Source organism: Elgaria multicarinata, chromosome 6, assembly GCF_023053635.1.
Source record: "Elgaria multicarinata webbii isolate HBS135686 ecotype San Diego chromosome 6, rElgMul1.1.pri, whole genome shotgun sequence".
Lineage (NCBI taxonomy): Eukaryota > Metazoa > Chordata > Lepidosauria > Squamata > Anguidae > Elgaria > Elgaria multicarinata.
In genome coordinates this window covers 9,867,505-9,892,944 of record NC_086176.1, presented here as the reverse complement: position 1 = coordinate 9,892,944, position 25,440 = coordinate 9,867,505, and the positions used below count along the sequence as shown (strand labels likewise).

Sequence of the window (25,440 nt, the reverse complement as noted above, 5' to 3'; positions counted from 1 at the left end):
CCTGATCCAGATTGGCCCCATGGAAGGTTTATATTCTCTCTCTCTCATCTGCATGAGGGGGACAATTTAGGTGGGAAACTGGCTGGGTTGGAAAGTTTAACCCACCACAACCATCACAATCTGTGTGTGATGGTCCCAGTCTGGATCAGGACCCTAAAAGAAAAAGAAAAAGGATCAACTACTTACTATGCATTTCACATAGTATGTTTTTAGCTCTCTGATCAATGAACAGAATATCCGGTGGTTTTAAAAATAGTAGCACCAGAGGTCTCTCAATTCAGATCAGGAGAACTGAAATGCTGGGGGAAAAGGTTGGGTTTTTTTCTTTTAAACTCCCCTCTATGAGCCATTTCCCCAGATCAAGTCCCATCCCCAAATGTCCCAGCAAGGCAAAATATACATGCATTAGTATGATTGATACTTGTATATTTTGGTGCATGGGGCAAATATCTAATGTGATCTAAAGCTGGAAAATTGTGAGCTGTAAAAGCATTAATAAATAGCACTTCTTCACCCCCTTGCAGTTGCTATTAACTCTGACACTGAGCCAAAATGACACGCCCCCGACACACACACACACACACACACACACACACACACACACTTTAGCATTCACAAGTAAAGGGGGGCACGCAGCCACTACTTTGAATATGCAATGCCCACTTTGGGATCGTCATGCTGTGTTAATCCTGTGAGCATGGTTTATGCAAGGCTAATACATAACCCAGGGTTTGTTTTAGGCTTATGCGAGGGTTGTTTAAACCTTGCAGAACTCAGGTTCAGACAACATGACAAGTCCTGAGTTGGGGTTGCCTCCCTTTCCACATAGGGAAGCTGACTGGGCAGTTGAATCTTACTTGCTTCAGTCGTACATTGGAGGCTGTGTGGCACACAGAGCTTTGCCCTCCAACAGCTCACCACCCCACCACGTCCTGACACTCCCGTTTCACGTTATAGAGGTCTCTGTTGATTTTGAGGAAATAATTGGTTTACTATTATTTTATAGAATGCCTTACCTGAAAATGGGAAAATAAGGCTGGCTATAAGCCAATATCATACAAATCTTAATAGGCTGGAGTGCTGGGCTGAAAACAACAGAATGAAATTTAATAGGGATAAATGGCAAGTTCTACATCTAGGAAAAAGAAACCAAATGCACAGTTACAAGATGGGGGATACTTGGCTCAGCAATACTACGAACGAGAAGGATCTTGGAATTGTTGTAGATCACAAGCTGAATATGAGCCAACAGTGCGATATGGCTGCAAGAAAGGCCAATGCTATTTGGGGCTGCATTAATAGAAGTATAGCTTCCAAATCGTGTGAGGTACTGGTTCCTCTCTATTCGGCCCAGGTTATTTATTTATTTATTTATTTAAAATATTTATATCCCGCCCTATATCACTAAGATCTCAGGGCAGCGTACAGATAAAAACATACAGTATAAAACAATAAATATGCACAGTTAAAAACAAATTAAACCATAATCCAAGTTAAAGCAATATATAATTTAAAAGCCAATAGATGCAGTTAAAACAGTTAGGCCTCATCTAGAGTATTGCGTCCAGTTCTGGGCTCCACAATTCAAGAAGGCCGCAGACAAGCTGGAGCGTGTTCAGAGGAGGGCAACCAGGATGATCAGGGGTCTGGAAACAAATCACTATGAAGAGAGACTGAGGGCCTTGCTAGACGAGGCCTTTGAGGCCCGGTTTCCCTGCTGTGCATCCAGATGACGCACAGGGGAATCCGGGGTCAAGGCGCACTGAAGCCTCTTCTAACGCGCCATAAGCGAAGTCCCGGCCTGCGGAACGTCTAGCGAGGTCCGTGGCTTTTTGCGGCTACTCGCTTACTTGCGAGTAGCCAGGAAAAGCCACGGACTGGGCACAGCGCTCACACGAGCGCTGTGCCCATCGGCCCGGGGGGGGACATGGGGGGGAAGACCGGACCGGCATGAGAGGGGGATGGCGGAGGGCGACAAGGGAGACGGGGATGGGAGGGAGGGAGGGCGGGGAAAGAGTGGGCAGGGGGCAGGGGGCTTAATTTAAAAAAGGGTGGAGGGTTTAAGTAAAAAAAAACCCTTACCTTGTCTGGAGTCTTCGGGCCGCACGTAGCCCCTTTAACAACAACAACAAAAATGGCCAACGCTGCAGGGCTTCCGTAGTCCCTGCGCGTCGGCCGTCTAGGAGGTGGTGCGGCGTGCGCTAAAGTTAGCGCGCCTTTGCCCCGCCTCCATGCCGGCTTATCCGGCAAGGTCTAGCAAGGCCCTGAAAGAACCGGGCATGTTTAGCCTGGAGAAGAGAAGATTGAGGGGAGACATGATAGCACTCTTCAAATACTTAAAAGGTTGTCACACACAGGAGGGCCAGGATCTCTTCTCGATCCTCCCAGAGTGCAGGACACGGAATAATGGGCTCAAGTTAAAGGAAGCCAGATTCCAGCTGGACATCAGGAAAAACTTCCCGACTGTTAGAGCAGTACGACAATGGAATCAGTTCCCTAGGGAGGTTGTGGGCTCTCCCAAACTAGAGGCCTTCAAGAGGTAGCTGGACAACCATCTGTCAGGGATGCTTTAGGGTGGATTCCTGCATTGAGCAGGGGGTTGGACTCGATGGCCTTGTAGGCCCCTTCCAACTCTACTATTCTATGATTCTATGATTCTTTGAAATAAGGGAGTGTGATGTATGAAAGTCAAGGATATTTTGTATGTTTATTGAATCCTAACTATTATGAGACAGGTGATCTGAGATACTAAATCCATTTCATTTTTACAGTAGTGTATTGTACATTCTCTACTTCGGACACACAAATCCAGATGGCAGAATTTGTCTCTCATGTACAGAAACTATGGGAAATCAAACGTCCGTGGCTGAATTCCTCTTGCTTGGTCTCTCCAGGAACCCAAAGATCTGTCTCTTATTGTTTGGTCTTTTTTCTGGGGCCTACATCATCACTCTGGTGGGCAACACAGTCATTCTGCTGCTCATCTGGCTGGACTCCCGACTCCACACACCCATGTATTTCTTCCTGAGCCACCTTGCCTGTGTGGACATCTGCTACACTTCCAGCACAGTCCCCCAGATGCTGGACAATCTTCGGAGTCCAAACAAACCTATCCCACTGGCTGGTTGTCTTATACAGATGTATGTCTTCCTGGCTTTGGCCACAACTGAGTGCTTCCTCCTTGCAGTGATGGCCTATGATAGGTATGTGGCAATATGTCACCCGCTGCGCTACACATTCCTCATGAACAAACAAGTGTGCATCAATCTTGCCATGGCAACCTGGACAAGTGGCCTTTTATTGCCAGTGGCACACGCAGTCCTCACCTGGCAGTTGCCATTCTGTGGTCCCAATGTTATTGATCACTTTTTCTGTGAAATGCCGGCATTACTGAAGTTAGTGTGTGCCGATACTGAAGTTATCGAAAAGGTTACTTCGGTGGGTTGCATTTTCACCTTGCTTATGCCCATCTCCTTTATCATGATGACTTACATCCGCATCTTGGCTTCCATCTTGAAAATGCAGTCTGCACAAGGACAGCACAAAGCTTTCTCCACATGTGCCTCCCATGTGACTGTGGTGGTGCTTTTCTACGGCAGTGCCATATTTATGTACATGAGGCCTGAATCTAGCCACTCTCCAGGTCAGGACAAAATGATTTCTTTGTTCTACAGCATTGTCATTCCCTTGTTTAATCCTATAATATACAGTCTGAAGAACAAGGATGTGAAAGGGGCCCTGATGAAAATTCTGCAGAGGCCTTATTAATCCCCAAAGAAAGAAAGATGCCTCATACTGACCCATCAACCCAGTGCTTTTGACTCTTTCTGATATCAGTTCTCAAAAGTTTCATGCAAGAACTCCGCTATCTGTGACCTGTGAGTTTTGGGAGGTTTGACTGGAGGTAATTAGGAGTTGAATCTCGGGCTTTTTGAGTGCAAAGCATATGCTCTATCACTTTGCCATGTTTGTGGATCAATTGAAATGGGCAGTTAGAACTAAGGCCTTAATTAATTCTTCATTTAAATTGAGTAATGAATTGGTGACTACTCTGTTGCTGGGGAGGTTTCAGAAAATTACTTTTCATGATCGCTCATGCCCGTGTAGAAGCAATGAAATTGAATCAGTTGCCCCTTTTACTCTGTTGTTGTTTTTATACAAAGATTAGAGAGAAATTATTATTTGACACCGGTTTAGAAATTGATGCACTTCTTCATTGCTTCAGGGCCACAGAGGACAGAGACACAATCAAGGCATTTGCAAAATTCTTTTTGAATGCTATGAGAATAAGGTCTCTCCAGAATTGGTTTTACTGCATACTTTTCAAATCTGTACGTAATTTTGCCCTATTCTTGTGCATCTGTAATGTCTAGTCAGTGACCGTAATAAAGTTGATGATGATGGTGACTGGGTAGAACTGCTGCTACCACCTCTGTCATTGCCTGTCCCAAGGTAAGTTTCTTCATCTTGGAGAAGCAGAGGGGGAGGCAACAGTAACAGGAGCTTAGCACATAGTATAGATATTTTTCTCCGCCTTTCATAATACTAGAACCCAGGGTCATCCCATGAATCATAGAATCATAGAATCATAGAATAGCAGAGTTGGAAGGGGCCTACAAGGCCATCGAGTCCAACCCCCTGCTCAATGCAGGAATCCACCCTAAAGCATCCCTGACAGATGGTTGTCCAGCTGCCTCTTGAATGCCTCTAGTGTGGGAGAGCCCACAACCTCCCTAGGTAGCTGATTCCACTGTCGCACTGCTCTAACAGTCAGGAAGTTTTTCCTGATGTCCAGCCGGAATCTGGCTTCCTTTAACTTGAGCCCGTTATTCCGTGTCCTGCACTCTGGGAGAATCGAGAAGAGATCCTGGCCCTCCTCTGTGTGACAACCTTTTAAGTATTTGAAGAGTGCTATCATGTCTCCCCTCAATCTTCTCTTCTCCAGGCTAAACATGCCCAGTTCTTTCAGTCTCTCTTCATAGGGCTTTGTTTCTAGACCTCTGATCATCCTCGTTGCCCTCTTCTGAACACGCTCCAGCTTGTCTGCGTCCTTCTTGAATTGTGGAGCCCAGAACTGGACGCAATACTCTAGATGAGGCCTAACCAGGGCCGAATAGAGAGGAACCAGTACCTCACGTGATTTGGAAGCTATACTTCTATTAATGCAGCCCAAAATAGCATTTGCCTTTCTTGCAGCCATATCGCACTGTTGGCTCATATTCAGCTTGTGATCTACAACAATTCCAAGATCTTTCTCATTTGTAGTATTGCTGAGCCAAGTGTCCCCCATCTTGTAACTGTGCATTTGGTTTCTATTCCCTAAATGTAGAACTTGGCATTTATCCCTATTAAATTTCATCCTGTTGTTTTCAGCCCAGCACTCCAGCCTATCAAGATCACTTTGAAGTTTGTTTCTGTCTTCCAGGGTATTAGCTATCCCACCCAATTAGGTGTCATCTGCAAATTTGATCAGCTGCACCTCCTCGTCCAAATCATTAATAAAAATGTTGAAGAGCACTGGGCCCAGGACTGAGCCCTGCGGCACCCCACTCGTTGCCTCTCCCCAGTTTGAGAAGGTTCCATTGATAAGTACTCTTTGAGTCCGATTCTGTAGCCAACTGTGGATCCACCTAATAGTTGTTCCATCTAGCCCACTTTTAGCTAGTTTGTGAATGAAGCTGATTGGTGGGAGATTCAGGACATTACTTCTTCACACTATGCATAGTTAAATTATGGAATTCACTACCACACAACATAGTGATGGCCGCCAATCTGGATGGCTTTAAAAGGGGATTAGACAAATTCATTGAAGACAAGGCTATCAATGGCTACTAGATGGCGATATGCTACCTCAAGTATCAGAGGCAGTATGGCTGGGAACATGAGTAGGAGGGTGCTGTTCCACTCATGCCCTGCTTGTGGGTTTCTGCTTAATAGCTGGTTGGCCACGGTGTGAAGAGAATGCTGGGCTAGATGCTCCCTTGGTCTTATCCAGCATGGCTGTACTTATTTAATGATGATAAATTCAATAATAAACCCTGCATGTCAGTTCACTGAATAGGCAAACCTACTTTAATGGAATGCAAAAGGAAAACCATAAAATTCCAGAAAACTGCTAATTATTATAGTGTCTGTAAAGTTTATTTACAGTGACCAGGCCCCCATCTTGACGGCAGCGCTTTGGCACCGCGAAGCCTCGGGCTCCTGCATTTGCGCTCCTTCCCGGCATCTGCATGGGAAAGAACGCAAGTGCAGAGTTGCTGCCACGCCGAGGATCGGGAGGGATGGGGGAGGAACGAGGCAGCCAGAGGAGGACGAGGACAAACCACCTCTCCTCCCTCTGGCTGCCCGTTGTTTCCCCCCCCCTCGTTTTTTATATGTTATCTGCGAAGCTGCGCAGATACAGATATCTTTTAAAAAAGAAATTGGGGGGAGGAAGGGGCCCCATTCCTCTCCCCCCCCCATTTTTATTTATTTTTATTTACCAGATGCATGGGGCTCTCCTGAGCTCTTGGAGGTCTGCCGCCTTCCCTGTCCAACTGATGGTGAATTCCATAATCAGGGGGCACCATCGGCTGTGACACCTCTGCGCAGACAAAAAAGTTGGGGTAAGTGCCCAACTTTTTTTCAGAGGAGTTTCCGGGGTTTGCCCCCAGATGGCTTCGCAATGGCGGCTGTGTCATGTAGATGACCTGCTGCTACTGCAAATTCACCCTGGGCAAATCCTTCATCAAGACAAGCCCTAAAATTAAGAGCAGAAATGATCAGACATATGTCTGACCCCAAATCAAAGTGCTGGTATTAACATTCAAAGCTTTAATGGCTTGGGGGCAGGTTATCTGAAGGATCACCTCCTCCCATATATACCTATCTTGACCCTAAGAGTCCCAGCCAAAGGAAGTGAGGCAGGTGGCTAAGAGGAAGAGGGCTTTCTCTGCTGTGGCACCCTGGCTGTGGAATTAGCTCCCTAGAGAGGTTTGCTTGGCCCTTACGTTGAACTCCTTTCAGCGCCAGGTGAAGACCTTTTTATTTTCCCAGCGGCTCTCTTGAGAAGGGGAAAGCCCCGGGTTGGATCCTCAGTGACGCTAGGTCATTATTATTATTATTATTATTATTATTATTATTATTTGTATCCCGCCTTTTGCCCAATACTGGGCCTCAAGGTGGCCTTACAAAATTTAAAACATGTACATTTTAAAACCTATGAAAAGAAATATACAAAAGTTTTTTTTAAAAAAATGAATATATTACAATATTAAAACATTAAACATTTAAAATACAAGACAATTTTACAAGTCCTTAACATAGATGGAGGCGTAGATTATTCGCCAAAGTCTTTCCGGAACAAAGAAGTTTTTGCCTGCTCCAGAAAGTACATCAAGGAGGGAGCCAGTTTAGCTTCCCCGGGAAGAGCGTTCCAGAGCACTGGAGCAGCCACCGAGAAGGCCCTCTCCCATGTTCCCACCAAGCGCCTGTGAAGGTGGTGGGACTGAAAGAAGGGTTTCCCCAGAAGATCTCAAAGCACGGGCAGGCTCATAAGGGAGAATACGGTCTTTCAAATAACCTGGACCCGAGCCATATATGCAGCAGCCATAGCAGAGCCATCCCAGGGCTCTCCCCCAAAGCTCCGAATTTAAAAAGTCGGGGACTTATCCCGACTTCTTTCTCTTGGAGCAAGGTGACGACAGCATCTGGCATCTGTCGCCCTTGTTCTGGAGCCGCTTCGGAGGCATGTCTGGGCAGATGGCGAACCCTCATCGGTCGCCATCTGCCCGGACCAGGGTGAGGGGGTGAGCCAGCAAGCCGAATGGCTGCTGGACTGCCTCCATGCTTCTCCGGCGTGGGGAGAAGCTGGAAAAAAGGGTAAAAAACAACAACTGGGACATGAGGAGGCGTGGGCACCCAGGAGTACGGGTCCGAGACAAATGGCCACCTCCATGCCTCCCCAAGAAAACAACAACCCTGGAGGGACTGAGGGTTTTAAATGGAATTGTTTTATGTGTTATTGTAAAGTGCCTTGATGCCAAAAATGGTGAGGCGGCGCTATAAAAATGCTTTAAATAAATAATAAATAATACTTTTATATTTTGGTTGAAAGCTTCCATAATTTATATTTTATGATGTACACCCAGCATTTTTCAGAAGGGAATTGTACGATGTTCCCCCTGTCTAAAATGCATAGGATGGCAACAAAGGAGAGCCTTTTCGGTGGTGGCCCCCCGACTGTGGAATGATCTCCCCAATGAGGCTCGCCTAGTCCCAACACTGTTATTCAGCCCTGGTTAGGCCTCATTTAGAGTATTGCATCCAGTTCTGGGCTCCACAAGGACGCAGACAAGTTGGAGCATGTTCAGAAGAGGGCAACCAGGATGATCAGGGGCCTGGAAACAAAGCCCTATGAAGAGAGACTGAAAGAACTGGGCATGTTTAGCCTGGAGAAGAGAAGATTGAGGGGAGACATGACAGCACTCTTCAAATACTTAAAAAGTTGTCACACAGAAGAGGGCCAGAATCTCTTCTTGATGGTGCTATATAAATAAATAAATAAATAAATAATAATAATAATCATCCCAGAGTGCAGGACACGGAATAACGGGCTCAAGTTAAAGGAAGCCAGATTCCAGCTGGACATCAGGAAAAACGTCCTGACGGTTAGAGCAGTACTACAATGGAACCAGTTACATAGGGAGGTTGTGGGCTCAACCACACTAGAGGCCTTCAAGAGGCAGCTGGACAACCATCTCTCAGGGATGCTTTAGAGTGGATTCCTGCATTGAGCAGGGGGTTGGACTCGATGACCTTGTAGGCCCCTTCCAACTCTGCTATTCTATGATTCTACGATTCTATGGACAAGGGTGGGAGTAGTGGGCTTTCTCTCGTTAAATGTAAGCGGTAATGCAATAATACAAGAGGACATGTAGCTGCCAGCAAAAGCGGCACCCGTGTCCACTCCACTCCTGGGCATAGGGTTGCCATATTCTGAATCTATAAAACCGGGACAATTTTTTAGGGGGTGGGCTAGGATTTTTTTTAAAAAACTGAGCAATACGTAAAGGTCTAGGGAAAGAAAGAAAGCTATCTAAGCTTTAGTTATCTAACACTGCAATCCTATGTGTGTCTACTCAGAAACAAATCCTGTTAAGTTAAATAGGACATAGGATTGCAGCCTAAAGCACTTAAGCACCTGCAAATAAATAATAGGCAAAGAACAGTTTAAGCAAACAAACAGAAAAAAATGACAGTAAATTACATTTTTCTATTAGTTCTCAAAAGCTAGAGGAGACTTCAGTATGGAGACCTACACTCCACTGAGCAGGCTCAAGGCACCATTTCGGAGGTTGGAATTTCTCCAGCCAGCTGGAACAGGAATCCGGGATTCTTGACTGAGTGGCCGGGACATTTTAGAAATGCTTGGAAACCGTGACATTCCTGGTTTTCTGGGACGTATGGCAACCCTACCTGGGTGGGATCTACACTACTGCTTTAGGGTGACCATATGAAAAGGAGGACAGGGCTCCTGTATCTTTAACAGTTGCAAAGAAAAAGGAATTTCAAGGTGTCATTTGTATATATGGAGAACCTGGGGAAATTCCCTCTTCATCACAACAGTTAAAGGTGCAGGAGCTATACTAGAGTGAGCTGGGCAGGATCTACACTACTGCTTTAAAATGCTTTATAACAGTTTAACAACTGTTGGGGCCCAGGACACACTCCATATACAGTTGTCAAAACTGTTATAAAGCGCTTTAAAGCAGTAGTGTAGATCCGGCTCAGATTTAAAAGAGGGGAGGGCACCTGCAGCTTTAACTGTTGTGATGAAGATGAAATTTCACCAGGTTCATCATATATACAAATGACACCTGCTGAAATTCCCTTTTCTATGCAACTGTTAAAGATACAGGAGCCCTGTCCTCCTTTTCACACACTCCAGACACAGTCTTCAAAACGTTTTAAAGGTGTTATAATCTGCTTAGTGTAATTCTGGCTTCTCTATGGGGGCTGGTGGCTCTGAATTTGGTGGGGTTGTGAATCCATTTTTATGATGTGTTGATTCTAATGTTGTTCCCCACCTCGATCCAAAGGGAGAGGCTGGGTAAGAATTATTATTATTATCATCATCATCATTAATATTATATTATGGGTTTTCAGTCAGAACTCTAAAGGAGCTATCTATGGGTTTTCAAAAAGTTGTGGCTGGTTCTGACTGAAACTCAGGATGGATTCACAGGCCCACCGAAATCGGAGCCACCAGCCTCCATTGATTCCCCCCCCCCTCCGGAACCTGTGGCTAAACACGAGGCGTGGGAGGCACTTTTGAATTTCCCCGCCCTTTTAAGTGACGGACAAATGGAACGTAGCAGGGGAAGTCAGAACGTCACGACGTCGGTTGTTTCTAGGCGCCATATTGAACGTCGCCTGAAAAGGGCGCTTAAGCTTTATGCCGCTAGGTGTCAGCAGCGAGCAAGAGTCTTTGGGCTGGGTCCTCCCATTTCTCACGTGACGCAGCCCAGCAGCCACGCCAGGGGCGAAGTTCGGGCCAGCGCGTGGTTTGTTGTTTGCTCTTTCGCTCCCTGGGAGGTACCTGCGTGCTGGCTTTGCTCGTGCAAATGCGCAGACCCGCCTTCTCCGTTGTCGCCCTGCTAGGGAGGACTATGGCGACCGCGCGAGAAGGTTTGGGGAGCAGCAAGAAAGTGGTGGAGTGTTTCTACGACGTCTTGTCTCCATATTCCTGGCTGGGATTCGAGGTAACGTGGGAACGGGGGAGAGAAGCGTGGAGGGGTAACTGCACCCCCCCAATGGTAGTATCCAAGTGGGAGGGGCACAGGCGCAGCCCCCCCCCCAGGAGTGACCCATCCATACATAAATGTGCGTTTATTCATGGGTCTTCCTTAGATGGTCATCTGCAGGACTTCAGCTGTGGAGCACCCAAGAAACATTTCAATCCACCCCACCCCGACCTCTTTCAACTGCTTCCACGTCCCTGCAAAGTTAGGGGAACAAAAACAAAAAAGTGTTTGCCAACCCTGTTTTGTTTTGTTTTTTAAAGTGCCCCGAGCATGCTCAGTTGTGCATTTTAAATTCACTGAAAATCAGAGCACCATCATGACCACAGGAATAAAAGGGAGTGCTGCTCTGTGGGTGGTCCTTTGGGGAGCCCCCTGGGTGCTGTTACACCTCCACTTCTCCTGTTGCACCCTGGGATCAGCAGGAAAGCAGCGTTTTCTAGAGCAAGCCCTAGAAATGAGTGAAAACGTTCCTTTCCAAGATGGGACAGGTCACCAGAGCCCCCTTCTGCAAACTCCACTGACTTGCTCTGTTCCGGAAATGATCGTTTTCAGGATCCACTATTTTCCTGTTGCACTGGCGATGGGTTCTGCTAAAACCCATGCTTTTTATGTGCTTTTTATACTGTATTTTGTGCTTTTTATACTGTATTTTGTACTTGTGCTTTTAACCTGTTGGTTGTTTTATTATGGTTTTAATTTTTGTGAACTGCCCAGAGAGCTTCGGCTATTGGGCGGTATAAAAATGTAATAAATAAATAAAACGCAGGCAAGTTGCATTCCTGGACTTTGGCCCCAAGTAGCTGCGACACTGTATATACTCAGAAGTAAGTTCCAATGGGCCAACTGCCACCAAGGCCACAGCTAGACATCAGAAGTAGTATGACAATGGAACCAGTTATCTAGGGAGGTTGTGGGCTCTCCCACACTAGAGGCCTTCAAGAGGCAGCTGGACAGCCATCTGTCAGGGATGCTTTAGGGTGGATTCCTGCATTGAGCAGGGGGTTGGACTCGATGGCCTTGTAGGCCCCTTCCAACTCTGCTATTCTATGATTCTATGAAGGTTTATCCTGGGATCATCCAGGGTTTGCCCCTGCCTGAGCACTGGATCCCCTGTGTGTCACCTAGATGAACAGGTTTGACCCCTGGACGATCCAGGGATAAACCTTAGGTCTAGCTAAGGCCTAAGTATGATTAGGGCTGCATATTTAACTGTCTGCTCCCTTTCAAGATTAAAGTTCCCATAAGTATGCAGAGAATTGAAGAAAAGGAAGTTCTTCCAGAACGTGATCATTTCACACCATATAAACAGAACACTTGTCAGCGTAATTCAGTAGCAGCATTTAGAAATGGAACCTGCAAAAATATGTAACAGTGTGGTCAGTCAGTCGTGATCAACAAAAGCATTAAAACAGGCAGGATCTGCAAACAGAGAACTGGATTTGAGACCCAGGACTCTTGAAAAGCCTCAATAGCACCTTGCCTGTCCAGAATGGAGCTGCATTTAAATTGTTTTGCAGAAATTGGCCGTAAATAAGGTCTGTGAAATCATGGCCAAATAAAACAATAAATGCTGGACTGCAATGATTTGACAGTAATGGTGTAGTGGCTGAAGTGTTGGACTGGGAATTGGGAGATTTGGGTTCAAGTCCCCACTTGGCCATGGAAACCCACTGGGTGACTTTCGGCCCAGTCGCAGACTTTCAGCCCAACCTACCTCACAGGGTTGTTGTTGTGAGGATAAAGTGGAGAGGAGGAGGATTATGTACACCGCCTTGGGTTCCTTGGAGGAAAAAAAAGGTGGGATATAAATGAAAAAAAATAAAAAAAATAATGTCCTCTGGATGTTCTGTAAAAGTGAGTGATCAATGGATGGAAAATTCCAAAGAAAAGGCCAACAGCAAAAGCACTTCTAGCAGCTTCCATAAATCCTCAGAGGGGCCACAGCTTTCCAGCACCTTTGGTCTGGACTTTGCCCCATTTATTGTTGCTGCAGAAAATGTTGCAATCTTTCAAGCTGTCACTTGTTCATTACTTATAGTGATTGTGGGTGTGTAAAGCATTGAGCCTAATACAGTGCCAAGCTGCACATTAATAGAAACATTTAGGAATGATTCATCCAAGGTTAAGCACTTTCCCATCCCATTGATTTCAATTGACCGTTAAGATTGTGTTGACATTTCTTCCAGAGAAATTAATGGGGCTTGAAAGAGCTTTAATTTAGCTGGATCATCCCCAGAGTTTGAGCAACAGTCCCCATCTTCCCTGAATATCGGCCTCTTCTGATAATTAATATGTTGAGGAATAGAGAACAAATTGAGAGCTTGTGGATCTCCTGGATTAGAACAAGTATAGGATGAAAATTGAAGAAAATTGCCTTGAAAATGTCCAAAGCAAAACAACTGTGTTCCAACTACCCCTGAAGGAACCATGAAGCAAGAAGTTTGGGTGAAATGATCATAACTATTAATTACATAACTATGGATCTGCAACAAGCAAAACTAGAGCTAAGTGCAACCACCTGATGGTTAATCAAAGGTGCTGATTAGATTCCAGCAGCCTCCTAGAAAGTGAATCCACCCACACTGTAGGCCACTATTCGGATGTGTACTGGATCACCCCTTTTGTCACCTTCCCACCATGATAGAGGAGAGGGGGTCCTGGCAGTGGAACCCATCTTGTCTGTCATCAAGACCTCTGTTGGAGCTTATTATTATTATTATTATTATTAATCAATAATTATTATCAGCACAAAAACAGGGCTGGGAATGTGTGCAAATCCCCTCTTTTAATTTTTGTCTATCCGTTATCCTCAATAGCACAATTGCACAACTGCAGCTATCCAAATAAAGAAGCAATCACAGCACGGACTGGGGGGATTTTGTCAGCAGGCTTCCATGCAGTACAATACTTTTTTTGGATAACCAGTCACAAGTTTTCAAAATCTCCAAATCTCATAATCAGACAATATATTGCAAAAGGTGTTTTTTTGTCAGGGTGTGGGTGTGGGATAGGATAGAAAACAAGTCAGTTTTTCCTCCTGTCTTCCACTAAACCTGTTTTTTGTAACATCTTCCCTGATGAAGAGATTTAGAGGGTTCAAAAGCTTGCACATTTTTTGTGATTTTTTGTTTGTTTGACCTAATAAAGTGATTACACTAATACTGATTTTGGAATTTTTCTTATCGTCAGCTCAGCTACCTTTTTCTCATTGTTTTGTGGGTGTTTTTTTTTTTTTACTTTGTAGAAACCTTATGGTCGGAGGCAGTGTGTAGCTAACACAGATGCGTATTTGGGCAGCTTGGAGAGTTCTGGTGGCCTGTGGCTCTCTAAGACATACGCCTAGGTCACAGGAAGCATGTTGGGGTTCATCCCTCCAATCTGTGTGTGCCTAATCCCCAGTGGAATGTGGATGTTTGGTTTTGCCACTTTTTTGGGCAAGGCTAGCTGGTCTTTCTCCCTTGCCTGCATCTTCTGTCTCGCCCTGCCCCAAACCAGACTGCATAACAGTTTGCACAAATAGTGAAGGCCGCTGTTCATGTTAGGAACCCCAGCAAACCTTTGTACTTGCATCCCTGTTGCTGCTGGTTTTAACTTGGGTTGTCTTTGGATGTACCTAAACATAATTCTCTGTACTACATCTTGCATTCCCAATCCATTTCTCGCATTTGATGAAGAAGGTTGTTGCTTCGGAAAGCTCATGCCACATGGTAAACCTGTTGATTCCTCAAGCACCACTTGTGCATGCAATGTGTCCTGTTGCAGACTGGCTCAGAAATCTACCTTGCCAAAGCTGCTTTCCATTTTTTAGCTGCCAGCTCCAGATCTTTCTCTACATGCATTTGAGGCTGCCGATAATTAGTTTTTCTCACCACTGTAGGTTCTCTGCCGGTACCGTCCTATCTGGAACATTGAGCTGCGTTTGCGTCCTGTTTTACTTGCAGGCATAATGAAGGAGACCGGTAGGTGCAGAATAGCAGAACTTGGCTCAGATAAAAATTAGGCATATTCCTGGAAAACGTGTTCAGCAATTACTTTTTACCGAAGGATACTGCTTCGGAGTGATGTTCTGATTGCAGAAGTTCAGTGCAGTTCACAGCAGGTGAATGAAGCCTTCCATATATGCTGATATCTCTGCTTGGGTGCCATCACACCTTAGGACAAAGAGTGCTGCCATTTTCCAAGTCACTGAGTCCAGGAAATCAAGCTTCTTCTCAAGCAGTCTCTTTTCATTGGCATTTTGCTTTAGGTATTGCTAATTCTCAATTAAGTATGTCCTTGGACTGTACAGTGAAAAAATGATTGTGGTGGGCCTTATTAAAATAAAACCAGAAAGTAATTAGAAGAGACTGCCATAATTTGCTATCTCCAGCGAAATGGACTTTACTGTTCTTTGCTCGTGTTTCTCTCTGTGGATGGGACATAAGAACATAAGAAGAGCCCTGATGCTGGATCAGACCAAGGGTCCATCTAGTCCTGCACTCTGTTCACACTGTGGCCAACCAGCCATCAGCCAGGGACCAACAATCAGGACATGATGCAACAGCACCCTCCCACCCATGTTCCCCAGCAACTGGTGCACACAGGCTTATTGCCTCGAATACTGGAGATAGCACACAACCATCAGGGCTAGTAGCCATTGAGGGCCTTTGCCTCCAGGAATTTATCCAACCCCCTTTTAAAGCTATCCAGATTGGTGGCCATCCTGAGAATGATTAGCTCCCCTGTCGTGATGGAGAAATGGTTGGGTGTAGTATTCGTCTCTGTCTGAAAACTCCCTCTTGCAACGCTCCATCTTTTGCAACAGGTAACCGGCCCCCAGCACTGCTGCCCAAGAGAGGAGAGTACATGGTGAAGGACATCATGCGGATGGCAAAATTCTACCAAGTGCCTTTGCAACAACCAAAGGATTTCATGGGGACTATGATTGAGAAGGGTAAGAAAAGGAGGCCGCTTTAATGGGGGCAATGAAGTCCCTTGGAAGAACTGGTCACTGTTTCATTTAAATGAGGGTGGTGTTTCCATGCTTTCCCTCCATTTGTAAAAAATCTTGGAGGGACTTTAATTAGAAAAAACAAATGCAGAAGGAAAGGCTTAAAAACAGCTCCCCCGCCAGTGCTGCACTCCCAATATGGTGTGTGTTTGTGTGTGTGTTCCCTCCCCATCAAAAGACTGCTATTAACCTTTTACATACTGTAGCACAGGGTGTCGTGTTTTTCAAAACCTCCTGCCTTCTTAGGAGACAATAACGAGGCCTGCTAAGTAATCCACAAAGCTTTATTCAAGCAATATACATCTCTTCCCACCTGAAGAGAGTCTAATCTCTAGGAACTTTCCCCCAGGCAAAACTATGTAAACTAAGTGAGACCATTGTCCTTTCATGAAGAATGGAAAGCCCTTTCCCAAGACGCGTTAACTTCAGAGAGACTAGTTCTGAGGCAGCTTCTGACGGGATGCCAGCCGGGCTGACTTTCTCTTGCCTTCCTTTTGCTCCACCTGTTTTAGTCTGTGGTGGCGTACTCTAGGATCGGCTAGCCTCTCTGTGTTCTCCCTCTCAGAAGAATGTTGGCTTCCCACTGACTGTGTATTGTTTGCCCTTTAGGAGATAAGCTCTGGAGAGGGTTCACTCCCAGCTGGTGAAGAGCCCGTGAGAGCTTTCTCCTCCACTGGTACAGGCTGGCCTGTTTCTGGCGCCGACTCCTCTACTTCAGAGTCTGATTCTGATTGATCACCTGAAACACCTTCTTCCAACCCAGGGGGAGCAGGGCTAGACATGACACAGGGGAGAGGAACTACTTTGGGGCTGAATTGCCTCCCTCCAGGCCCTTCATGTTCCAGATGATATCACTGGGCATCACCATGCCCACTGACACCATGAGCCTTGTCCATTTTGCCTAGGTCCATACTGTGAAGGGCGTGGAGCTCTTAGCACAAGGAAGAGACGTGACCGGCGCTGGGAAGAGTAGCTCCTTCCAGCACCAAGCACAGTAAAGCATCTCGCTGATGCATTCCTTGCCATCCCCATTGGGGTGTTGAGAGCCATGCAAAGGGAGGGTCAGCCTGTGCTGAGAGAACCTGTGTCTCTCAGTGCTGTCCAAATTGGGCGCCTCCTTTGTGCAACGCTTCCCATCCTGTTGGCAGGTCATCCTTGACATAGTTTAATTGTGATTGCAGGTGGTCAGAACTCGGGGAGCAAGAAGGCAAGGAAAGGAAGCAGAACTTCTCTGAGGTCCTTTCAAAAGCAACTTTTCAGTATTCTGATCGCTTTTCTCCTTGCCTAATACTTACGCACCTGATATGCCAGGGTGAACTAGAGGCAAAATGTCATGAAAATGTTACATGATGAACAAACCCCAAGCTCAGGCCTGTGTGGTGGAATCTGACTCAGCGATTCCCCGGCCGGAGAAGAGGGGTCTGACTCAGCCCGCCCAGGCACACGCCCCTTCGCTGTTGCTTGTTAACCCTTTGTAGTCTAGGTTCTCAAGGAAACGACACTCCAGAGATAGGGACCAAACACTTTTATTCTTCAAACTACACACCTCCGTAAGGGTCCACGCATTAAGGTAAACATGTAAGAGGTTTTGGGGGAAAACACGGACAAAGGAATGACACACTTCGGACAGCAGGGACTAATGCCTTACCCTCCCCCTTTACACGCTCAAGCCAATAGAATTTGCATGCACTCCCCACTTAACCGCCCACCAGCCCTTGCACACTTGTACCCAAACCTAGACTAAAACATATCAAACATTTAACTCTGCGACTCAACTTCTTGTTGCTCACTCCGACTTGGCTTTACGCTACTCGAACTAAGACTCTTTCCCTCAGCAGCTGCGTGGAGCTTCCGCCATTCAGCCGGCCCGGCCTGGATGCTCTGACTCACCACGCACACACTGACACCCACAGGAAAGAGACCGGACCCTTGGGTGCCTAGGCTTTTTATCCCTTTCTGGGACCCCCTTGTCACCAGACCCACCTTGACCAATAGAAACCCCATAGCAACCCACACCTCTCCTGAAAGGAGGGGGAATGCTCCCAGACATTGCACAGCTGCAACTTGTTACTCTCCCCTCGGTACCAGCCCGGGGAGGCGTTATCAGATGCCAGGCGCTTCTCGTCCAGCGCGGCCTTGGCATTTCACTTGCTACTCCCTTTTTGGACACAAAGAAACCCTTCTCCCTCTCCCTAGGATGAAGCAAAAGATGTTCTCTTAAGGGAACCATGGGCTCAGCCCATGACAGCCTGTTCTTGATGTGGTGTGGTGATCTTGGTTAGAGATACTTCCTTTCTTAGGCCTGAGTGTTGTTGTTTTTCCCCTCTGTCAACAGCTAGATTGTAAAATCCTAATGTGTAAACTTGTAAGTGTGTAAACTTTACTATGCGAAGTGTCATAATGTAAACTGATGGCACTGAAGCGTAAATGACGCGAAGCCCTTGGGAGCAGCTTCACCGCAGCTGTTGCTGAAGTTGAACGCCTCTTGCCTGACCATGGCCAAACCTGCTCTGGTGTTTGGCAGCAGTGGGGTTCTCTTTCCATTGACCTTTGTGCAACCTCTCTCACATTCTTTGTGCGTCTGTCTTTACCGAATGCAGGGAGCCTTTCTGCCATGCGTTTCATCACAGCTGTGGATATAGCAGAGCCGCAGTTTCTGGAGTCTGTGTCGAGAGAACTTTGGATGCGTATTTGGTCCCGGGTTAGTATTTCAGAACTCAAGTATTGTGCATCTTTCAAGATGATTCTGTGCCCTGCAGAATTATTTCTTCAGGTCACTTATACAAGAAAGTTGAAATGACCTGGGCGCCAGACTTATACAATTAGCAACCCACTAAGTCAAATGCAGTACTGTAGGGTGCCCCTCGAAGGACTACTTAACACTCCTGCTTTGATTGTCCCTGAAGAACGGCAAAAACTGTTTGTTGTGGACATCTTGCTGACCACCATACATGACTGGTGGGCTGTGTTCAGCTTCGTTGGTCACAAGTTGTACAGTGAACAACGAAATGAGATGTTTGGTGCCAATATAATTTGTAGGCCCTTTTTACGGAAATTCAGAAGTCCCGGCCACGCTCCATTATTCTCTCTTCCTTCATATTTCTACACTTCTGTGTAGTCATTGTATCGCTACGTTAGGTGAAGAAAACTTGGCGTTCACCTCCATGTAGGGGAATGAAATGACTTCCTTGCCTCTCACTGTTTTGTTTGTTTCTTTGTTTTTGACTTGTTAGTGAAGCAGATATTTAAGTTGACACTTTCACTCTGCACAGTCTCTTGGTCATGAGCATTTGTAACCCATTCTCGTACTCCTTGTCTCTCCAGGATGAAGATATCACCCAGCCAGAAAGTATTTTGGCCGTAAGTTTCTCCTCTGCATCCTCTTTTTCCCCCACAGTGCACCTGCACATAGATTGTGTAGGCTGGTTTGTGGAGATCTGCTGGGTGGGTCATTTTGCCATGGGGACAAAAGACTAGATAGGAAGAGATCCCAGTCTGACTTCATGGGCTTAACTTTTTAGGCAACAGTGTTGCCTGGGAGGAATGGTTTTGCAGTTGTATTTCTTCAGAGATGACGAAAAAAATACTGAAGAGGACTTATGTACTTTCATTCCCTTCTTAGTCATGGATTCTTTGGAACATCTAGAAAGATTTTCTCAATGTTTGTTTTAGTACTTCGGGGGTTGTCTGCCTCGGCGCCGAAGCTGAAGCGAGATTCATGCGCCCCAAGGCGACTCGGCCCTGCGGGTCCCTGGGTGCTGGCTGCACAGCCGGCACCCAGGAAAGCCAGGAGCAAGGCTGGGCAGAAGTCCATTGGACTCCCAATTCCCTGCTCTCCCTTGCTGCTCCCAGAGCCGCTGCCACTGGGACTTCGCTGCTCACCCGCTGCCCCCACTGCATTGCTACCACATCGCCTCTGCCGCTGTTGCCATCAACCCCATCTCCGCCATCAACCCCATTGCTGCCACAACCAGGAAATGCGGCCTCCTCCTGAGAGCCAGGCCATGATTTCAAGATATTGTGGGGGCAAATTATGGCAGCCACAAAAGGGTCATTTCCACTTTACGACTGCCATAGTTTGTGGCCATGTTTGTGGACAAAATACACGGCCTGGCTCTCAGGAGAATGCCGCGTTTCCTGGTCACGGCGGCGATGCAGCGGTGGCAGGAGGTGAGCGGAGAGAGCAGGGAGAAGGAGGTGAGTCCAATAGATTGACGGACGGTCTTGCACTGGTTTTCCTGGGGCAGCGGGAGGGAGGGCCCTGCGCTGCTACAAAGTGGCCTGAAGCGCCCCGAAGCTTTGGTACCAATCTGCTTTTGCCTCGGGCTGACCCAGAAACGACTCAGAACTGAGGCCAGGTGGGCCAAATCAGCCCGCCTTGCCTCGGTTTCAGGGATTTGGCCCAAGGCAGTGCACAGCCCTAGTTTGTTTGCCTTTTGAATTAATATTGTGAAAAATCAGCTTGGTACGAATATCACTATAAACCCCTTCCTGCAGTACCTTATGAGAATTCTCTATGCCCAGACTTTCAGAACGTCCTGCTTTTTAGTTTATGTAGGGGTGGGTGTGTCGTTCACTGGTAAGGGTGTGTGCTTTGAATGCAGGAGGTCCCAGTAAGCAGGCCTGGGAAAGAGTTCAGTCTGACACCCTGGAGGGCCACTGCCTTCAGAGGAGAAACCACTGGTGGCCTAATGGTGTGATTACAAATAAAGCAACTTCAAATGCAAAGAGAGAATGTAGTGTGCCTAACTTAAATGTTAATTAAGATAATTAAAATCCGTAAACTATAGGTGCCCCATGTATGACTTTCTTTTTAATGGAGTGCTTTCGAGATGTTTTTCACTCTCTTGCTTTGGTAACGTGAAATGCCCGCTATCGGATCTGACGGGAGAACAAGGAGAATACTGGCTAGTTTAATATTGACAACATAGGTACCACAATTCCACGGCCGCCTGGCTGTTGCACCTTCTTTCCAGTTCTAGTTAGGCCATGCCAATACTTTGGCACCCTTGCAAAGCAAGCTTATTTATTTATTTGCTTGCTCCCTTATCCCAAGTGGGTTGCATTCCTATTAGTGCCGAAGGCCTCCTGAAGTATTAATCTGATTAACCTTGGTGGTATCTGCTGCAGTATCTGCCTTCTATGTTTCTTTCTTCTCAGGTAGCAGGGAGAGCAGGGCTACCCTCAGGCAAAGCCCAGAAGCTTCTGGAAATGAGCACCTCCCCTGATGTGAAGAATCGTCTGAAAGCAACAACGGAAGAAGCGCTGAGATATGGGGTGAGCCACTGACATCGTGGGCAAGTTTACACCTTTTTTCTCGGTTTCCCCCGCGGTCCCAGGACGATCCCAAGGACCACAGGTGGTGTGGCCAGCTGTCCCGGCTTCTTCCCTGGGAGTAGCCGGGTTCATTTGAGGGAAGGAGCCGTGTCGGGAAGAGTCCAGGGCCATCAGGGGTAGGGTGGGGAGAGGGGTCGGGGCTTTTAAAAACTTTTTAAAAAACTTTTTCGCTGGAGCGCAGGTGCGCCCCAGCTCCTGTATTCTTAAAAAAAAAGGTGGGCGCAACATCCTCCTTCCTCCCTGGACGTCGCGTGCCGTGTGTGAACGCAGGGGGAGGATCTCGTGATCAGCATATTGCGGGATCCTCCCCCCTCCCTCCCGGATTGCCGGGAAGTGTAGACCTGCCCCATGTCAGCCCAGTGCTTTCATCCCTTTTCCCAGAGAGGCAGTGTCGGGAATCACAGGGAATGCAAACCCTTCAGTGCTCTGGTGAGCAACTAGACTGGCCAGTGGGGTCATTCTAGAGCCCAGCCCTGGACTTTCATCCCAGGAGGCCTTCTGGCTTATGCTTGGATACCCTCCTGGGTATTCACCATGGCTACTGCTGCTGTTGCTATTGCTGAAACATTGCCGCTAGATTCCTTATTGGGAACACGAGGTCTATTCAGAGAAAGAGAGCAGATCAACTAAGGAAACCATGTGAGTGAACCGCCTAGCAAGCCTGAGCTATTGTTGCCATTATAGAGCTAGTTCACAGTCTCACATACACGCTGACTGGGTTTGTACAACCCACACCTGGTTAGCATGTCCAAACCCTGAAGGCTTTGGTCTGGACGCGTTGTTTTTCAGAAACAACCCATCCTGATAACCCATTGGTTGTTCTGGGGTAGTTTTACCCACAATGGGTTGGCATATTGTCTGAAGCCAGACATGCCAATGCATCATGGAGTAAACACTCTGCAGAAAACCCTGCAGGGGACGTGGTTGCTCTTCGCAAGTGCAGCCAAGCTGCCTGCAGTGTCCCTTTCCTCTGGCCCGTGACAGCCCCTCCAGGGGTGCCCAAGCGGCAATTCGGAAGGCCTGTCATTGGCCCCTTTTGTGCCGACAATCTCCCCAGTCCATGCTCTGATTGCGTCTTTGTTTGGATCGCTGCAGTTGTGCTGTTGCGGATAACTGATAAACAAAAATTAAAAGTGTGGGTGGGGGGATTTGCACACATTCCCAGCCCTGTTTTTGTGCAGATAATAACACTTATTGATTAATAATAACAATAATAACAACAACATTAATAATAAAAAAGGGCTCCCTCAGAGGAGTTGATGACAGACAAGATGGGTCCCACTGCCAAGGCAGATCTGGCTAGAGGAACAACCCACGCCAAGCCCATATGTCTGTTGGCTGCCCCAACCGCTCACTGCAGGTTGTTTGCAAATCAACCCACAGTGCGCTTCGCTTCGCTGGGTTGGCGTGTTGTGCAAACGCGCCCACTATCTTTCATTGGTTGGCTGATTGGGTGAACCACCCCGTTGAAAGGCTTGTGTTTGAACTGGCGTGGGATATGCAGGGTCTGTCTGTGGGTGCTTCCAGACTAGGTCTTTCTTGTGCCATTTCCCCACCTCATTCACAGAACTTTACAGGGAGCCCAGACATCTCCTGTTTGTAACTCTCCTTCCATTTCCTACCTCTTCTTCCATCTTTTTTTCTTCCCATGGAAAACCTGTTCAAGAAGAAAAGACCGAATAGCTATACTATGCATTTTGATTGCTAGTGCTACGAGCCTCCTGTCTGGAAGCACCCTGCGATGGCTCATTCATACACGACAGCCATTGTTGCTACAGTCCATGAGTGGTGAGCCTGCCCATGTTAACTGGCCCACAACTCGGAGCGGTAGAAGAGAAGTGAGTGTTTGCCTAGCAGCTGCATCCATGATCCTTGACCTCCCTCCCTGTCCCTTGAATAAATTTTGTGATGGCAACCATCAGGCTAAAATGCTACAGCATCACCTGCTTGCAGGCTGTTGGCCAGCACGTTTGGTTAGCAATGACTCTGTCCAGTCATGCAGATGATAAGGCCAGCTAGAGGCTCTTCCTTCAGGAGTGGACTTCATGCCACGGACGTAATTTCCCAAACTCTGCTGTTGTGTCTATCGGTCTTTTTCTCTCAGTCCAGACGAACAACAAGGTTTTCAAACCACCTTTGCAGACAAGTGAGTTGTTTTCGCTTCCCAGTTTTCAGGGACAACGTATAAAAAGTGCAGAACTTATTTTGCTTTTTTTAAAAAAAAGAAAATCACATTCTACCTTTCTAAAGAAATCAGTGCAAGGTTAAACATATAACCACCAAGCATGGTCGCCAGTGTGCATATGTGAACTCTGCAGGTTCATAAAAATTACACAAAACTGGGCAGATGAAGGGCAAACTCCGCTTTTTGTCTCCCCTCCCACCCTTCAGGCCTTTGGGATGCCGTGTTTTGTTTTCCACGTTGACGGTGAGCCTCAGCTGCTCTTTGGTTCAGATCGTCTAGAGCTGCTGGGAAGTCTTTTGGGTGAGTGTTTGTTATGCTGTTGTCCTCTGCCATGTAGCAGTCTTCAGGTTCTGTGGAAGTGGAGGCCACTTTCCACGTCAACCACAAGCAGCTAGAGACGCTGTGCTCCTGAGATCAGTTCCTGGGGAATTCCAGGTCTGGCTACAAACTCCCATCTAGTTCTCACTGGAGGGATAAACCTCACTTCAGGCTGCAACTTCCGGCCCCCATGGCTGAATGCTCCTCTGCATTTTTTAAAACATGGCATGTTGGGATGAAGTGTCTTCTCCCTGTTGGGGTAGTTTCCTCTGCAAGAAACTTTTTTGGAGGAGTATTCAGCCATGTGAGCCTCTGACTGCAAGCTAAAATGATTCTGCCCAGGCACAATTTGAGTGACTCTGTGAGAATTAGGCCTCTCTCCTATGTCTTAGCTTCCTGGAAAGTGTAGAGGCTTCTAAAATCTGAGCTAGTGGTAGTGACGAAAGATGCATTAATCTAGTAATCCATCTAGGATGGGTCGCAGACATATTTAAAGTTATTCATTCCCCATTGCTGCTCTAAGTTCAAGTGCGGAATTAAATAGTTGGTTAAGACTCCTGCTCTCACCTAAATCTGATATGCTCTCTGGTACTGATTTGTTTCACAGGAGAGAAGTGGCTGGGTCCCGTTCCTACGTCTTCTAACCTCTAGGTCTAAGGAATTATGAGACATCTAAGCAACAATTTCTGTAAACCGCCCAGAGAGCCCCGGCTATGGGAGCGGTATATAAGTGCAATAAATAAATAAAATAAAATAAATAAACAAGCTAGAGTTAGGACATGTCTTCCTGTCAGCTTCCACAGGATCAACACAGGAGTGCAGATGGACAAATTGCACCTCTTCCGTCCGGAATAGGGAGACGTAAGGCCACCCCACACCAGCACTATTCCTGATATTAAGAAAGCAACACAGCAATCAACTCGACATGCAGTGGAACTCATGCACACTTGTATGCGCATAATATGCCTTTGACCTGTGGCGTAGCAGATATGTGGATTTGAATTACTGTAGTTCTTCGATTGTAAGACGCACCCCGTTTTTAGAGATGTTTATATGGGGGGGGGGGGGGGAATGCGTCTTAGAATCGAAGAAATACGGTAATATAGCTAGAATTTAATGGGGAAGCTTCACTTGTACTTGCTTCCTGTATAATTTTGTCATCTCTTTTTCCCCTTTACCCTGCACATGCAACTGTATGAATAATGTAATCTGTGATCCATTGGCAGCAACTGCCATGATCAGGGAATATACTAAATGGGTTCTAGAAATCGGGGTAGATGGGCTGGGATATTAACGGGCCCCTTGCTCTTTTTGCTTGAGGCTACTTGTTTGGAGGCATAAGCAGTAGGAAGTTGGGTGTGAACTGGTCTTTACTTTCTCTGGAATGGCGAGGCTTTGGGGAGGAGAAGTGTGCTGATGTGTGCAGATGGTTTGGGTTGTATAGAAATGCACGAAATATTCAGTCAATGGAAATGAGTAGCTTTCCCACTTGGTCACCAGAGGCCGTATTAGTTCTGCAGTTCTTAGCGATCCGGCGCTATGGAGAGCCATTACGAGGCTTCCTCCTTGCCTTAATCCCCACCCCCACTCCCAGGTGTTTATTTTAGACTGTAAGCCCCTTGGGCCTAGAAGTTTGTCAGACCTGTTCTTTGGATAGTGACATGTATATAAATGGCGCGAGAATCCCTTCCCCAAATTGCCTTCCTTTCGTGACCCTGCCTCACCCCTGCTGCTGGAGCCGCTCTTCCTTCCTTCCTTCCTCTCCCAACACCCCACCCCGCGAACTTTCCTCCCGCTCTGCCGCCACCATGGAAGCAAGAGAA

General features: G+C 46.8%; 2 protein-coding genes across 3 annotated transcripts; both read left to right on the top strand.

Annotated features, from left to right (window-relative positions):
* Nucleotides 1-2,844: 2,844 nt before the first annotated feature.
* Nucleotides 2,845-6,436, top strand: LOC134400589 (olfactory receptor 2A1/2A42-like; the record flags this gene model as incomplete). Its single annotated transcript, XM_063129011.1, has 2 exons — nucleotides 2,845-3,726; nucleotides 6,401-6,436. Coding segments are annotated over exons 1-2 (918 nt in total), but the record flags the coding sequence as incomplete, so codon positions are not given.
* A 4,088-nt stretch (nucleotides 6,437-10,524) lies between these two features.
* Nucleotides 10,525-24,646, top strand: GSTK1 (glutathione S-transferase kappa 1). 2 transcript variants are annotated; one of them, XM_063129013.1, is made up of 9 exons: nucleotides 10,525-10,745; nucleotides 14,665-14,746; nucleotides 15,592-15,720; nucleotides 18,378-18,478; nucleotides 19,102-19,137; nucleotides 20,938-21,054; nucleotides 23,506-23,599; nucleotides 24,225-24,305; nucleotides 24,388-24,646. In XM_063129013.1, exons 1-8 carry the CDS (start codon nucleotides 10,608-10,610, stop codon nucleotides 24,266-24,268), a joined length of 741 nt encoding a protein of 246 aa, XP_062985083.1. In that variant the 5' UTR covers nucleotides 10,525-10,607; the 3' UTR covers nucleotides 24,269-24,305; nucleotides 24,388-24,646. The 2 variants fall into 2 exon arrangements, with proteins under 2 accessions (XP_062985083.1, XP_062985084.1); XM_063129014.1 differs by lacking the exon at nucleotides 24,388-24,646 and having other exon boundaries at nucleotides 24,225-24,382.
* The last annotated feature ends 794 nt before the right edge of the window (nucleotides 24,647-25,440 follow it).